Source organism: Leiobunum rupestre, chromosome 3, assembly GCF_980474605.1.
Source record: "Leiobunum rupestre chromosome 3, qqLeiRupe1.1.hap1, whole genome shotgun sequence".
NCBI lineage: Eukaryota > Metazoa > Arthropoda > Arachnida > Opiliones > Sclerosomatidae > Leiobunum > Leiobunum rupestre.
Genome location: NC_143386.1, coordinates 21,376,462 through 21,393,739, shown reverse-complemented (window position 1 = coordinate 21,393,739; position 17,278 = coordinate 21,376,462). Strand labels below are relative to the sequence as shown.

Genomic DNA, 17,278 nt, shown 5'->3' with positions numbered 1-17,278 from the left:
CCCTCGATCAGAACTCAAAGAGTGGTTCCGGAAATAACAATTTGTTTTTATTTTTCATTTTTGATCGCATATTTAAACCAGCGTCAATATGCCAGAGCTTCGAAAGGTGGAAAAGATATATTGGGCGATAAAGTAAAGTACACGACAAAAAAGAATTGATCTATGAACATAACTAATGTGCAAAACTAACAATATTGAATATTCCACTGATAAATTTATCGTATTTAAAGCATTTTATTAAAAAAAGTTAAACATAGCGAAAAACCAAAAGAGAGCTTAAATAATGAAAGGTAATAAATTAAAAGATTAATAATTTAAAAAAAATTGTTTTTTAATAAAGGCCCTGACAGTTATCGCGCTGCCTTTCGTTCTCAGCACGTGAATGTCGGCTGTTTGTAGGAATACGGCAGGGTGTCTTCATTTGATGGGCCCAGGCTTTTTTCTCAAAAACTATACCTTCTAGAAATGTGAAATTTTCAGTATGTACTCTCTCGGTGGAGATCGTTGTTATTTGTGAATTTCAGAAAAATCGTGAAATTTTGCATGGTTTTAGAATTTGTAGTTTTTGAACGCTAGGTGGTAGATGAAAAGTTTCAATGAGTAAGTTGTAGAGCATACCCGAAAACCTTTAATGGAGTTACTATGGTCAAAATCGTACATTTGGTCACTGAAATAATAGGTCATGAAAAATAAAAAGTTGATACTACCCAAATGTTTTTACGCCTCATGTTATTGTAATGATTGTCTGTGACAAATGACCTGGACGTCATAACACTAATATGGAAGACACAGTCATCGCCCACTTTGTCGCTTACCCTCGAGAAAGTATAAGAATGGCATGCTCCGATTTGGACTTGTCAAAATATTATGTGTGGAGCGTCCTTAACCACCATAAATTTAACCGATTTCGTGCACTGGGGATTTCCACATCACAATCAAGTATAATTCCGCTTAAACGTCTGGGCAGGTCTACTAGGTGATTGCATCATTGGGCCATTTTTTCTTCCGAATCGGCTTAATTTGGTGAGCTACTTGGCGTTTCTACGAAATGAAGTAGCAGAAGCATTGGAAGATGTCCCTTTAGTCGACCTGCCACGCCTTTGGTTCTAGCATGACGGTGCACCTCCTCACCAGGAACGACATGTGGTGCAATACCTCAACACCGAGTTCCCTGAGCGTTGGATTGGGAAGAATGGTCCAGTGCGATGGCCTCCTAGGCTCCCAGATTTGACACCGCTGGACTTTTAACTGTGGGGATTCGTCAAGGAGGAAGTATACAAGACGCCAGTCACTAGCGAAGACGACCCAGATAATCATTGCAGAGTTCCAACTCGTTACTCCAGATATGGTCCGTGGTTCGTTCCAGAATATGCTTCGTCGCATACGGATTTGTATAGCAGCGGACGGTGGCATTATTGAACCGTATTTGTAAAAAACTTTCTGTAATTCCTTATTATTATAATTGCACTTGTTCTAACACTTAATTTGTAAAAGTAAAACAATGATTTGGCTCAAAATATGTTCATTACAATAACATGAGGCGTAAAAACATTTGGGTAGTACCAACTTGTTATTTTTATAACCTATTATTTCAGACAAAATGTGTGATTTTGACCACACCAAGTTTACCAACCCCATTAAAGGTTTTCGAGTATGCTCTACAACTTACTCATTGAAACTTTTCATCTACCACCTAGCGTTCAAAAACTACAAATTCTAAAACCGTGAACAATTTCACGATTTTTCTGAAATTCACAAATAACAACGGTCTCCACCGAGAGAGTACATACTGAAAATTTCACATTTCTAGAATGTATAGTTTTTGAGAAAAATGCCTGGGCCGATCAAATAACTTGTTGGTTCCTTGCTCCCCCCGTGGCTGCTTCCCCCGTGCCTTAGACTGTGCCTCCATTGTTTGAGCCGTTCTGCGTCTTTTCGTCTTTCCCTTCCCACTGTGGGGCATCCGATTTTTTTCCCCGCGAGTCGTTTCCAGAAGCGGTTTTCTCGCAATCGGCAATATGATGTGGGGCTCCGAAATCTTTGCCCCCCTCCTAATTTTAACATTCCCTAGCCATGCAGGTGATGATACTCTCCTTAGCAAATAAAACAGCGACCATTTTTTTTTATCCTTTACCTCGTCGACCGTTTTACAATTCTAGGAATTATGATTCGACCTCCCACCCTTCCACTATCGCTAACGCGGCTGAAGAAGGGATGCAGGCCTGGGGTACGTTCAGTAGCAGTAAACGGAAAAAACCCGATGGATTTGATATTTTCCACCGATGAGCTTTTTCGTCATAATGACGTCGTAAGTTGCTGAACGCTTTGATTCTGTCATCGGTGTTTTTTAAAATGTTTTTAGCTTTTATAGTAGTTTTACGTCAGTAATGACGTTAGTCATCGGAAAAACCGGCTCTTGAAGCCGATGACTTCGGTGAGTAACTGATGACTATCGTGACGTCAAAACCGGAAACGCGAAAAAGCGTACAGTAGGAAACCGATGTCACCGATTACTAATCGGCGAGTCCGATGAGCGTTGCTGAACGTAGCCCTGGTGATCGCTACCCCAAGTCCGTTCTCTTTCCCTAAGCTTCTTTGACGTCCAGACGTCCCCCCCCCCTATTTTCTATTCCATCCCTTTTGCCGCGACTAACGTCTAGGGCTATCTCTTTCGCTATTGCCGCGTAACTATACTAACTAATAAATCTAAGTAACAATCCGCTATCACCCCCAATGATTCTAATCCCCTCATCTGAATTTCTATCGTGTCACCCAGACGTCTAAGCCCTACTATATCGGAGGCTCTCCTTACTGGTTGCCAACTAGTTAGATTCGTATAATGCTGATTAACCAAAAGCGCTTTTCTTCCAAGTCTGTCTTTCATCATTTTGATGGCGTGATCATAATTGTTGTTGAAAGTACTGCCGTGTCTGGTCTACGATCTTCTTCTTTAAGTTCCTTTTCAATATCGACTCTAAATGTTTCCGCTTGCAGTTGATTCGCTTCGCGTTTCACCATTGCTCGTTCCAGTGACGTCATTTTGTAGCTTCTTCTCGTTCAATTAATTAACTATCTTAATGCTCTCAACACGTCTAATTACTTTAAAGGTATCTAAAGTCATGCTTCCCGGGTTTCGGCACCATAATGTTGAGGAAAAAATTAGTATAGTTATGAAAACTGAATTTAATATTAACATGAAAACATCAAAGTTACAATTGTATTACGGTGATATTCGTAGGTTGAAAAAATTAGCGAATAAGTAGATAAGTCCATTAAATAGGACGAAACCGGTCTACCGTTGGAATTTCTGGCTAATTTATTTAATTTAATTTAGTTTTGCACTCGAAGATCTAATTTGGTCCGAGTTTCACGTCTTTTGGTTTGCTCGAAGACCTATCGGTACGAGCTATTTGTAAGTTTTTTAATTTCTTCAAATTTGTTTAGGGTTTAGCTTTTTTATCCCTTTTCTTAATGGACTTGTCTACTTATTCGCTAATTTTTTCATCCTTTGCAATGCAGTCCATAGCCGCGGTTCCTTTTAACGTTATTCGTAGGTTGATTAAATACAAATTATTATAAAACTTAAAGATATATTAAAGGGTCAATGATTATGTTTGTGATTTACAAATATTCGTGGTTACGAAGATGAATTTTATTCTCGAATTGCATTTTGGGTCCTTTCGAAATCGAAGAGCGCGATATTCCTTTAATAGCTATCAATTTAAATTCTAAATAATAATTGTTCCTGATTGAACCACTTGTCTATTTGGCCTATATATATTAATTGAGTTTCGGCTTTGGCATTTCGTGTCCCAACCAAGGAGTCCAGGTAAAATTGAAATTCTTTGGATCGGCCTTGTCATCCGCTGGCACCTTTAAAGGCGTCACTTGGGTCTTCTGGTAATTTTGTATCCTGTCAATCAAAGAATTTACTACCTAAAACGACAACAAATGATCATTATTGAGCTGTAACAATTTATTTAGTTCTTAATTTCCCAATTATAATTAAATTTCAATGCTTAGGAATATGGCTTAACATCAAAATAATTTAAGAAACTTTTTATTTCGGACTGATATTCTTAATCAAAAGTTACAATCCTAAGACGATGAAAAGTTATCCAAAACTAAATATCGAGATTACCATCGATTTATGAATGTATGAAAACCTACTTACAAATTTAAATTTACAATTACTATAAATGAAGCTCCGCTACGTCGAAAGCTAAATTGAAAGTTTTTGTAACCCAGTGGTCATCTGGATATAAAAAATTTAAAATCTAAAAATGGGAAACTTGATTTGAAGTAGCTAAAATTTAAAATTATTATTAAAATTTACTCTTAACAGTTATGATGGTTACACTGGTCATACAAATTCTTAATTGACACATACCTCCATCTGAGTGTCCGCCAAATTGTGGTACTCGCAAGGATCTTCTACTACGTCAAACAAGCAAGGAGCTCTTGAAATGTCACAAGCATTGGTCACATTTTCCCCACAATTGACTTCGTTATTCAGGTACCACTCAATGGGCGGAGCTTTGTAGTCCCTACCAAGGTTTCTGAGAGTAGCAGCCACCATCGAGTGGTCTGCAAGATGCGGCAATGTCGGGAAGATCGGATAAGTGTTATTGTCTCTTCCTGAAGGTCCAAACCTGTATGGACAATATAGGTAACAATCACAGAAATGTCATATAGTCAATGTTTGAAAAGGGAGTAGTGCTTAGTCACATACGCGGTCCAATGATAACTTGAGGTAATGTTTCAGAAAAAATTATTCAATATTAATTTTCTATATATCCCGTCCGAATTTCAATCCCCAGGACCCCACCTATGGTGGTCCTAAGTCTTAAGTAACATATCTGCCTACTTTAGTCTTGGAATTCGTAAATATGGATATTCCGGTGTTTTTAGTGAAAAAAAAAAACATAAGTAAAACACTTTTTAACTTTTCTTCGCCACTGTCAAATTAACTGGAGGATTAGCGATTCCGCATTCTAAAGATTTTTCAGTCAAACCAAATTCAGTCAATCCAAATTTATAGAAAAAATTAGGTAGATATTGATAATAACCACAAAAGAGCGTTTAAATTAAATGAGCTCTATGGTGTTTTCAATAATTCAATAAAATTTATCCAAATCGTAAGACTTCACTTTGAATGATAAACAGGCGAAGGGAAAATGTCAAGGTAATGAAGTCGCTTTCAGGTGGCAATATTTTCATATTTTCCGTTTTTAAAAACATGTAGTAAACAGTTCCCCCTTGTGTTATCTATATGACTATTATCTTACTTATGCTTCTGGGTTTAAATATCACTAATATATAATTGGTCTCTGAATTATCTGGTTTTAATTAATCTTGTTTACTTGAGGTATTGACCAATTTCACCGGCGCAGCGCAAAGTAAATCTTTTGTTTGGAAAAAAAATTGTCATCCCGCTGATGGCGGAGCTAAACCGACTCCTCATTGGCTATTATCTTTCCAATTCGATAGCGGAAAGAGTGCCATCAAAATAGAGAAACTGAGTACTTCCTTTACGACACTTATATCGTAGTAAGGCGATCTAGACGCACTTTCTATTTTCAGGAATGTATATGTATTAATTCATATTCATGCTCAGAGTGGTTGTCCTCCTATAACCCACACTTAACGCCATATGGCTCTTTAGAATTTCGAAAAAATAGTAACCCCTATGCCTTACGAAGACTATTTCCAAGAAGAAGTGTTGTTAAACTCCCCATTGCCGCAATTATTTCTAGGTAACATGAGTTGTAAGTGATTTGCTATTGTTTTTTTTTAAATCTTAACACTGAACCTAGGCAAGCCACCTCCATTCGCAGTTGCGCGTAGCAGTCAGGATTATTGATCTCGCACAATAGTAAATTCCGTTTAGTGGCATTCTTAGTTCAGTAAGCGCAATCCAGTTTTATATCCACAGGCAACATAATCAAAAACATTACTCTTTTTAATATTTCCATCAATGAGAAACTGTTTCATTTGGAACATAAAATAAGTGAACCGTAAATGTAAAAACAATTAGTGAACCGTAATTGTAAAACTACTTGTGCTATTGAAAAGGATACCATCGAAACCAAATCTCTTGCTATTGAAAAGGCTACCATCGAAACCAAATCTCTTGCTATTGCAAATGCTACCATCGAAACCAAATCTCTTGCTATTGAAAAGGCTACCATCGAAACCAAATCTCTTGCTATTGAAAAGGATACCATCGAAACCAAATCTCTTGCTATTGAAAAGGATACCTTCGAAACCAAATCTCTTGCTATTGCAAATGCTACCATCGAAACCAAATCTCTTGCTATTGAAAAGGCTACCATCGAAACCAAATCTCTTGCAATTGAAAAGGATACCATCGAAACCAAATCTCTTGCTATTGAAAAGGATACCATCGAAACCAAATCTCTTACTATTGAAAAGGCTACCATCGAAACCAAATCTCTTACTATTGAAAAGGCTATCATCGAAACCAAATCTCTTGCTATTGAAAAGGATACCATCGAAACCAAATCTCTTACTATTGAAAAGGATACCATCGAAACCAAATCTCTTGCTATTGAAAAGGATACCATCGAAACCAAATCTATTGCTCGCGAGACGAACTCAACTATACGTTAACTAAGGCTAGGCGCCCACTGGCTCTCCGTTTCGTATCCGTCCTGCCTTCCACAGGGCATTGTCTCCGTTACGAAGCAAAGGCTTGTGGAAGCTAGGACGGAGACGCTACGAAGAGCAGTGAGCGCTTGGTCTAAGACAGAAAAGCGTAATGAATTCTGTGCGTTTTCAAAATCAGTCATTTCGGTTTCCAATCTATAAAGTTAGTGACACGTTTTCCATCGCAGAGTTATAAGTGACGTAATTTACGTCATGTCCCGTGAAAAAAAGTTTATTAAAGAAATACCTTTATGTTATAATTATTAGAAATTAAGTTAGCTTTAGAAAACTTATACGTTACCAGTGATCATATTGTGTATTGTCAAAGGAACCATTCAATAGCTTGTAGTTTTTCGACCTTATTGCCCACATTTTTGAAACCGGGTCGATGTTGAGCAATATCTCCTCTCTTTGTGATGGTGTAGATCCGTCAACTATTGCGTCCCACTGATTCACACCGTCAATTTCTCCAAGGTCCCGAACATCTCCACCTAGAAAAAAGTCATTGATCATCACTTCAATGCCGTTTAAGGCACAGGCGAGCGAGGCAACTGCCTTGGGGCCCGCACCACAAACTTTTGAAATTTTTTTTTTCAAAACTACTAGATCCAGGATTGAGTGTGCATTTTACCATTTCTACGAGTAAAGTCTGCATAAAAATAACGTCTAAACTCCCGTCGTGTAAGCGTTTGTATCTCATTTATTAACTAAGTCTATAAATGGATATCGTGATCTTAAAAATTAAACAGTTAGTTTTTTTTAACAAATTGACAAATTTCTGAGAAGAAAATTCAGTAAATTCCGGTATTGTTTTTGTTATAATTTTTATTCTTTTATAATTTAAGGATATGTTTAAATTGCCACGTTTGGTTTAGGTTTTCTAAGACGGAAAGAACTTAGTTTAAAATTTTTTAAACAATAACAAAAACCGTCGCGTAAATACCTAAACAACGGACACCGTGTTAGCTAGGAGCAACAAACACAAGGAGAACGCAGCTAGCCTTTAAACACGCTAACGAAGGGTTGTGTACGAATTTCATTGGACGAGCGTCACGAGCCTTTACGCTCAACGTGTTACGGGCGGGGAGGAAGACAATTTCCGAATTTTCCCCTTCCGACGGCAGCAGGCGCTAAAGCGTCTAGCTCTAGCCAATGAAAAATGTAGGCAAGAAAATCCACGACTTTTGACGGGTTGCGTTCTCCTTGTGTTGGGTGTTGTGTTTGTTGCTCCTAGGTGTCAGTAACCTTGAATAGGAAGTTCTACATTACTAGGTTTTTTCACTTGTACTATACAATTGGATATTTGAGTGGTTGCAACTCTGGTAGGGAGTGCCCACAGTGGCCCACACCACAAGTCTGCCTTGGGGCCCAAATTTGGTTAAAACGGCCCTGCTTCACTTACAACTATCAGACCAAAAGTTGAACACTAGTAATTCACATACGAAGTAACGAAACAGACATTATTAAAATAAAACCAATTGATTCAAGTAGGGTGTTATATTAAGAGAAAAGACGGTCAGTTTACCGGCCACATGGTAGAGCGTTGGAAGCCAGTCTATGACATGGATCAAATTGGTCCTTGTTGCCCCTCGAGGGTTTCCTAACAAGGGACTCCACACCACTCCGACACCTCGAACGCCACCTTCCCAGAGAGTGTATTTCGTTCCCCTCAAGGGCCAGTTTGACCCGATGCTGCCATCGATGCCTCCTGCTGCGCCTCCGTTGTCCGTTGAGAAAACCACCACCGTGTTTTCAAGCAACCTGGCTTCATTGAGCGCCCTTATCACAATGCCCACCGAATCGTCCAACGCGCCCATCATACCTAATTTCAAAAATACCGATAAAGATTATGGATATATTGCTAGTTCAAGTGACAGCTAGAACCAGCGTTACGTTTCTTTTTCAATAATTATATTTATAATAGAAATAGTGTTTTTATTAAAAATGTATAAGAGTTTGACTTCACTTTCGGTTTTTTCTTTATAAAAGAATATTGGATGAAAAAAATTTAAATAAATAGAAATGTGCTCTAAATATGTCGAAACTTTACTTTTTTTAAATATTTTCACAATTTCTATTGGAGAACCCATTTAAATTTTTACCAAATTTACAACATTATTTCTTAATAATTCATAAAGGGCTAGTAAGATAGTGCGATCCCCTAGTTCTCGTTTCACTAATCACAGTCTAGAAATGTGCCAAGACCTCATCAAATGATGAATACTAAAATATAGGTACAGCACACCCTTTGCGGAAGTATACACCACCCGATGGCGGAGAGTTGATCCTGACATTGCAGGATCTCCCCACAATCTCGACCGGAACCGGTTTTTACCATCTGTGGTCTCTGGATATTTCAGGTAAGCTATACAATCTTTGGCAAAGCTCAGTGGCGTAAGCAGGATTTGGGTTCGTAGGGGGGAAACATACATTTGGGGGTCATGTGCCCCTGGCGGGGCTACTGGCACTAATACTGCTGTCAGAAATGGAGTATTTGTAACAACGTCTTAAAATTACATTAATTTCTGCTTAGAAATAGAGGGTTGCAAAGATTAAATTTTAGCTTAAAGGGAATATAACCCGCAAAGCAATCTTTATGGAAGACCCCTTTATTTTTTCAAATTTCCCTGTACAGTGGCGCCAAAAAAATTTAAAGCCAAAGACAAGAGCGGCTAGAGCTGCAAACATTGGTGTTCCACACCAAATACCTGAGGTTATATTCCCTTAAAAGCAAGTGGCCATGAATCTTTCCGATTCTTTAAAAAACGCGACTTTCATGGAGAGCGTGGTGCCATCTATTTTTTTCATAGGAAGCTAAAATTTAAAATAGCCCAATGATAACGTCGTCAGAAAGTCATTGTAGAGTATTATATTTAGACAACTAATACGCTATTTAGTAGGCTTTAACCTGAATTATATATACCATGTAAAAATATTGTTTAAAATTGCTGTAATTTATGTTATTGATCAATTTACAAACGATCCACTCAACGCGAGGGGTACCTATAAAAGTATAAATACCGCCTTTTTGATTTCGACACTAGTGACATCTATTGAAAAAAGAGCTGCTTCACGTCGACCTGCCACTTGCTTTAAAGTATTTCTGGGTTGTTCTATCGGAAACAAAATATTTTTGCACTTAATTTACCGGCAAATAATCTTCTTCGGACATCAGGAATTTGAGGGAATCTGGCTGCCACCTGAGGCAAGGCTTCAAGAGTGGAGTAGTCGTTCCCAGCGTGAACTGCCAAATGCGCCAAATACAAGAACAAAGGCTGAAACCAATTATTAGAAAAAATGTAAATAAAAAGCAATTTTATAGTTCCAGCGATATTAAGTGTTTCGTTCTTCGTACGCACCTGTGAATTGTTGTGATTTTGGATGACTTTGAGAGCTTCGTTGGTGAAAATGTCAGTAGCGTATTCCCCGCCTCGTTCGAACGCCGGCCGCTCATTATCACGTAGATCGTATCCCCAAAATTCGGCCCAAAAATAAAAACAAATTCTGGTGAGTTTTGCAATATAAAACCTTTTATTGAGGTGACAGTGTCACAAGCTTTACAGACGTTGGCCGAAATAATTAGTGGGTCAAAAGTGGGTCGCGATAATTTTCCAAATTATTATGAATTAAAAATAATTTTTCACTAATTATACGTTAAATAATAAATATTTGTAAATTATAAATTAATGTTTAAATATCGAAATTATAAATTAATATTAAAATATAGAAATTATAAATTAATATTAAAATATAGAAATTATAAATTAATATTAAAATTAAATTAATATTAAAATATAGAAATTATAAATTAATATTAAAATTAAATTAATATTAAAATATAGAAATTATAAATTAATATTAAAATTAAATTAATATTAAAATATAGAAATTATAAATTAATATTAAAATTAAATTAATATTAAAATATAGAAATTATAAATTAATATTAAAATTAAATTAATATTAAAATATAGAAATTATAAATTAATATTAAAATATAGAAATTATAAATTAATATTAAAATTAAATTAATATTAAAATATAGAAATTATAAATTAATATTAAAATTAAATTAATATTAAAATATAGAAATTATAAATTAATATTAAAATTAAATTAATATTAAAATATAGAAATTATAAATTAATATTAAAATATAGAAATTATAAATTAATATTAAAATATAGAAATTATAAATTAATATTAAAATTAAATTAATATTAAAATATAGAAATTATAAATTAATATTAAAATTAAATTAATATTAAAATATAGAAATTATAAATTAATATTAAAATTAAATTAATATTAAAATATAGAAATTATAAATTAATACTAAAATTAAATTAATATTAAAATATAGAAATTATACATTAATATTAAAAGATATAAATTATAAATTAAAATACAGAAATTATAAATTAATATTAAAATATAGAAATTATAAATTAATATTAAAAGATATAAATTATAAATTAAAATACAGAAATTATAAATTAATATTAAAATATAGAAATTATAAATTAAAATACAGAAATTATAAATTAATATTAAAATATAGAAATTATAAATTAAAATACAGAAATTATAAATTAATTTATATTAAAAAATTGGTAAATTATAAATTAAAATACAGAAATTATAAATTAATTTATATTAAAAAATTGGTAAATTATTAATTAAAATAGATTAGATTAAATTAACAAATATTGGTAAATTATAAATAAGATTAAGAAATATTTGAAAATTATAAATAAGATTAAGAAATATTTGAAAATTATAAATTAAATTGAAAAATAAAAATTTATTTTAGTTATTTATTTTGGAAATTAAATATAATGAAAAACAGTTCATAAGGAAAACATAGTGTAACAGTGATAACGCCATTAGGGGCAAAATAAAAAAATTGTGAAGTCTAAAACCAACAGTCTAAGCCGCAACAAGTTTAAATTGCCCAAAAACGTAAGAAACTATGTTTAGTGTTTCGATTTATACTGAATTCTTCCCAAATGAATCTATTATTTATTGATAGAAGTGATATTTCTTTCCTTCCCGCCGAAAAGGTGGCGCCATCTTGCATAAATAAGAGCATTAAAGTCGAACCTCTTCGCTCTAAACGAATTTCCTGTTAGAAATTTTTTAATTGGTCTATTACTTCATGGGCTGTGTGATCATAATATCCTTCATGGCCAGTGTAATATCCAAAGAAACTGTCAAATCCTCTGTATGTCGGCGTATATTCCCATTTGCAAAAGCCAAGGTGCCACTGGAAAAGCATTTCAAGGTTATAAAGGGGCATATTTTATGATTACTTTTTACAAGAGAAGCCAAGGCTTAGTGGAATCATTCTCGAAAGCAGCGTCAGCAAAGGAGAGCCAGACTTGGAATTAGCGGGAGTCTTGGGGCCAATGGCTCTTAATAAAAATCAGTCGGCTCCTAATATAAATCATTCGAACGGGGGTTGCGGGCTACCGGGGCTCTCAATTTAATTAAAAAATATTTATTAAACATTTTACGGAAATTTCTGGAACATGATTTGTACGCCGTTTTTGAAACTCTGTTTTCCTACCCTATACGAGAGCGGGATCTAGCGATACAAATGATTATGTGTGATATTAAAGTATACTTGCTTGTTTTAAAGTCAATAAATGTTATGTAAGTAACGTAACCAATTTTTATTTTCCTATTTTCCCTACCTAATTTTAAAAAAATATCACTATTTCCAAGTCTGAAGGTGGGTCAAATCCGATAGAGGCGCGTCCATATTTTGTTTCGTGTGCCGGTCGCTCGCCGGTCGCTCTACTATTGGCGGCCGGTTGTTCCATTATCAATTTTTTAAAGACATGCGAAAATATCGACAAAGTTGCTAATGTCAAAGTTTTCCACCCACAAATCGACCTATTTGGTAAATAAGTAAAAAATGTGCACTGCCGTAATTATTTGGTTACAAAGGGACGTTAGAGACTAGATTTGATAAGCGATTTGAATATTTTTTCAACTAGCTCCGACTGTGGCGTCTTACCCCTGTAAAGTAAGCTTGCCCCGCAACACATAGTAAATCGACCTATTGGGGTACAAAAACCTCAGTGAAATGATAGTGAGTGATAAGCGATTTGAAGTAACTTAACCTCTTAAAGGGAGTAGAACCCTCCTGGTTTGGTAGGGTGCGCCATAGCTTCTCTCTTTTCTCGCTCATGGCGCTAGTCTAGAACGATAGTAGAAACACCCAATTCTTCTATTAGAGGAAGCGTGCCCGCCCTAAAGAGGTTTTCTCACCCAAAACCTTTACTGTTTTATATTTCGCGTTTATTTTTTAAATGCACCCTTAATTAACATATAAACAATAATATCCAAGCTATAAATTACTTATTTTCATTTTAGTTTGAATATTTATTCAAATATAATTTCTTAATAATGAGGTACGTGGTTTTAGATTCACGAAAGGCATTGTAGTAGATATGAAAATTTAAAGCACTACAAAAGCGGGGATAGTTTAGTGTATAAAAAAAACTGTATTTCACACTACGTATAACACGTGGTTAGAAAAATTATGGGAGGGAGTTATGTCTTGCCCCAAATTCCTGAAAAGGTTATACTCCCTTTAAGCACCACCAATATTATTTTAGAGCGCGCTCAACGTGTAAGGTGATGGTATACTAGACTACTAGTGTAGAGGTAGCTTTATTGTATCTTCTTACCTCAGCTTAACCGGCATATAGTTACCTTTCCTATCGCGTGTGTTCGGTATCCAAGTCGTTTTAAATGTTGGGGAAGCACAGTGAGATGTAATGGAAGTCCCCAAGGCTCGGCGCCATAAATGACATCATGTTGCATCCCTAAATCATATTTAAAGCCGATCAAATCGAAATGTCTTAATAGTCTTAGTCGATAGCTACGCCGCAAAATTTTGGTTTTGAAAACGAAAACATTTGAGAGAGTTGGCCGTTTTCGGTCTATCGAAATCTGGCAGCCTTGCCTGCCTTCCGGCCTGTATCTCCATACCGAAAATGGCCGACGATTACGCCGCCGAAAATATTTTACTAAACTGATCGGCGGCGTTTTGACCGTTATTTTGAATTATCGACTAAGACTATTGATAAATTATTTCCTAAATAATCACCAGTGTGAATGGGGTATTTGCCCGTCATGAGGGCACTCCGCGAAGGTGTGCAAAGTGGATTGACGTAGTAATTGGAAAGTACGACGCCATCCGACGCCAACGCGTCGATGTTCGGTGTCGGCATTTGCGGAGAACCGTGGAAACTCACGTCGTTCCATCCCTACGGTGTTACATCGCGGAAATATTTTTAATCGATTACTTATCACAACAAACTTATCAACCTTTCTAATAATACACGCATTCATTAATCGAAATTAAAGGACAGGTATCAATATAGTTTGGAAATATTCAATAGCTTAATTGGACTTTGATAATCATCCCACGCGCTAGGGGGCAAATTCTGTACCATTAAAAAATAAAAAGTAACACCAAGAATGTATTTATTTATACCAAAGATAATTTAAACTCGTACCCTAGATTCGAAATCACTCTCTCGCGCGTTGCCGATAGCGTTTACCCACTTCCCGCCGGAACTCAGAAAAAATTCGCTCCGTGGTTTGCGCCTTACCGCAACCACGGCCAACTTCGATCACGCGCTGCCACGCTATACAGCGCGGCAGCGCGTGATCGAAGTTGGCCGTGCCGCAACCGATGGAGCCCGATTTTTCTGAGGTCACGTGCCGGAAAAGGGTAAACGCTTCGTAACAAAACCGTCAATGGGAAAGCTCTCAGTATTCGAATCTAGGGTACGAGTTTAAATTATCTTTGTTTATACTCAGGGAGAATTAATAATTCGAGAGTATCGACGGACACGTTGGAACCCTAACCCCGTCACGCTAAGGGGGGGGGGGCAGGAAGAGGAGGCGGTCTTATTTTTTGCGTGCTCGCAGCGGCGATAATCGCGTCGAAAAACGTAATTTTTAAGAACCAATGAGATTGCAGTATTATTTGATTTTACTAAAATGGAGGAGCATACCGGGGGGCCCTACGGGTGGAATTGGAGAAACGCTTAAAATAATCTCGACATATTCATTCTCCCTGAGTATAAATAAATACATTCTTGGTGTTACTTTTTATTAACACGGTAATATAAAATAAATGTTTGTTCACAATATAAACCTTACTTATTTTAATTTTTTCACCCAATTAAATGCACTTGGTGAAAAACGAAAGTTTACTGCTGCACACTATGCACTTACGACGTTAGTTTGGAACGTCAGTAAAGGTTATGACAAGTTGTCCGACAAAAGATATTAAGTGTTGAATCCCTTTTCGAGCCCAGATCTCCCCTTAACAGACCACAAACGTGAACAGATTATGAAATATCTTAAATTTTATTTATAAAATATTGAGTCATAGAATCTTTGAGTTTCTGCCCGCGATCTTTACTGTCTATTCGAGCATTTCCAAAAATTGACGTTAATAATCAGCTAGGCTAATACCCAAGGCACCACCCAAGTCATCTAGCGACTTTTAATGCCTTTAAAATAGGAGGCTGGGTTTCAACGCGTAGGAAGGTGGTGGCAAGCCCTTCATGTCCCGCGAGCCACAGCTCCCTACATTAACTATTACCGTTAACCAGATTTTATGGCAAGGAGAAACAGTCCTTGTTGTTCTATACAAGTTCGAAAAAGAACATGAAATCCAAATCAATAGATTTTCTTACCAAGTCGTCGGCGAGAATGAACAAAATGTTTGGTGGTTTTCTAGCGTTCGAAATGCGAATGACAGTGGCTGCCAGAAGAAATAAACAGTGAAGCTTAATGCCATTATCGAACTTCATTTGCGAAATTCAAGAGCGCGGTGCCTCAGAGACCATTCAAAACGGGATACGGCGCTGATTAGAATCTAAAACGAAACAGAATGCGAAACAAAGAATTGAATGGGATTCAAGCTTATCTCCGATAGAAGTAGAGATCGAGATAAAAGACGAAGAATGTTATCAAAAGCGTGGAGGAAAACGGGAAGCAAACTGCGACCAAAATTGACAAACCATTGAGTTGAGAATAATATAGAGCCCCAGACCGGATTTTCTCCATAGGCTTAAAGGGGCTCCAAAGTTCGGTGGCAAAATGTGTGTAAAGTCAGTAAAGTGCGAAATTTACGGTTGACTCTGCCCGCCTCTGCCAAGGCCGAATGAGGGGTTGGGGGGAATGAAAAGCATGCTCAATTTTCTTTTTTTTGCCACCGAACTTTGGAGCCCCTTTAAGGCTTACCATTAGTGGCAACGGGATTGAAAATCAAGGAACATAATCAAAGTACGCCTGGCGCCTTCTGTTGACAATATTAAACAGCCTTTTACAGAGCATGAAAGTCTCGTGGACTTGCATGCGCGCGCAGTCTGGCGCGAGACGAGAATGCATTGTAGAAGGTAAATGATAAAGTTCCTCTATTTTCAGTCCCGTTGATACAATCGTCAACTTCAATCGTGTTGGGGAAACGTTCAAATATGTAGACGTTGCTTAAAGGTGTACAACCTACACTTCTGCAAGTTCCCCCGTAACGCTTTCGATCTATAGACTAACTTCTCGCGTGATTTTGATTTTAAAACATTTTCTGAATACCTCTACGTATTCGCTATAAGTATAAGCGCCGCTAAAGTAACTAGACTTTAGATTAAATATCAAACGCTCTTGAAAGCACGCAAATAATAATAGAGATATAAGACTGATTAAGAGAGCGTTTGGAAACATATCGTAGAAAGGTGTCGGCTTAATCTGCCTATTAAGAAACCAAAAGGCGTACATGATAAGGATAACGTCTTTACAGATTGTTTTCAATTTCCGTTTGCGTGAAATTTTACTGACATAAATTTATTTATAATTAGGGCTTAATAAATATTCATTTATAATTAGGGCTTAATAAATATTCATTTATAATTAGGGCTTAATAAATATTCATTTATAATTAGGGCTTAATAAATATTCATTTATAATTAGGGCTTAAATCAAATTTTGTTTACAATTCAGGATAAACAAAAATGTAATTATTATTAGGACTTACCCAACCATTCGTGTAAGGAAATTTACCTGCTCGATATTGTTTAGTATTTTTGGCTTCTTCTTTATCTTGCTTAAACACTTTGTTATGGTTGTTCTTATTATCCGGTGATAATAATTATCCCAACACAATAACCAACTAACGTATGTGGGTCGCGCTCTTATTAGTTTGTCTATGCGTCCATTTACTTAATTGTATCTTGAAAAACAGTAAAATATCGGAAAATCACTTACGCGGTCTACATTTAACTTTGATGTGCATATTTATTTCATAATTTTTGGTGTTTATTTATCTAATTGGTGCTAAAACAAGTAGTAACAATAAAAATTTCTGTAATTCACAGTAAGTCAATTTGGAAAATTAATGGTAAACAACTGGCTTATTACAAGATGAAGATAATTTTCAGTGATTTAAATTAGATCATGTACAGCTATTTTAAAATTAATATTTCCGATATAACGAAATAGACTTATTTTCAGTGATTAAGGAACTCTAAATTTGAAATTGTGTAAAGGCTAAATATTTTGAGTACTTTATTAAACTTTGAAG

At 35.8% G+C, this 17,278-nt stretch overlaps 1 protein-coding gene across 1 annotated transcript; it reads right to left on the bottom strand.

The window, feature by feature from the left end:
- Positions 1-3,227: 3,227 nt before the first annotated feature.
- Positions 3,228-15,541, bottom strand: LOC149949797 (arylsulfatase B-like). Its single transcript, XM_090169504.1, has 10 exons — positions 15,396-15,541; positions 13,790-13,949; positions 13,393-13,505; positions 11,820-11,935; positions 10,029-10,173; positions 9,818-9,944; positions 8,195-8,491; positions 6,971-7,160; positions 4,391-4,652; positions 3,228-3,936 (listed from the first exon to the last, which is right to left on the bottom strand). The coding sequence occupies exons 1-10, from the start codon at positions 15,510-15,512 to the stop codon at positions 3,781-3,783; spliced, it is 1,683 nt and encodes a 560-aa protein (XP_090025630.1). The 5' UTR covers positions 15,513-15,541; the 3' UTR covers positions 3,228-3,780.
- Between the last annotated feature and the right edge of the window lie 1,737 nt (positions 15,542-17,278).

Excerpts from the sequence above, each read along its gene's own strand:
- LOC149949797 (XM_090169504.1), bottom strand. The coding sequence starts at position 15,512 with ATGAAGTTCGATAATGGCATTAAGCTTCACTGTTTATTTCTTCTGGCA. Across the intron at positions 9,945-10,028 it reads AAAATCACAACAATTCACAG|CCTTTGTTCTTGTATTTGGC; the intron begins GTGCGTACGAAG and ends AATTGGTTTCAG. Across the intron at positions 8,492-9,817 it reads CCGAAGAAGATTATTTGCCG|GTATGATGGGCGCGTTGGAC; the intron begins GTAAATTAAGTG and ends TTTTGAAATTAG.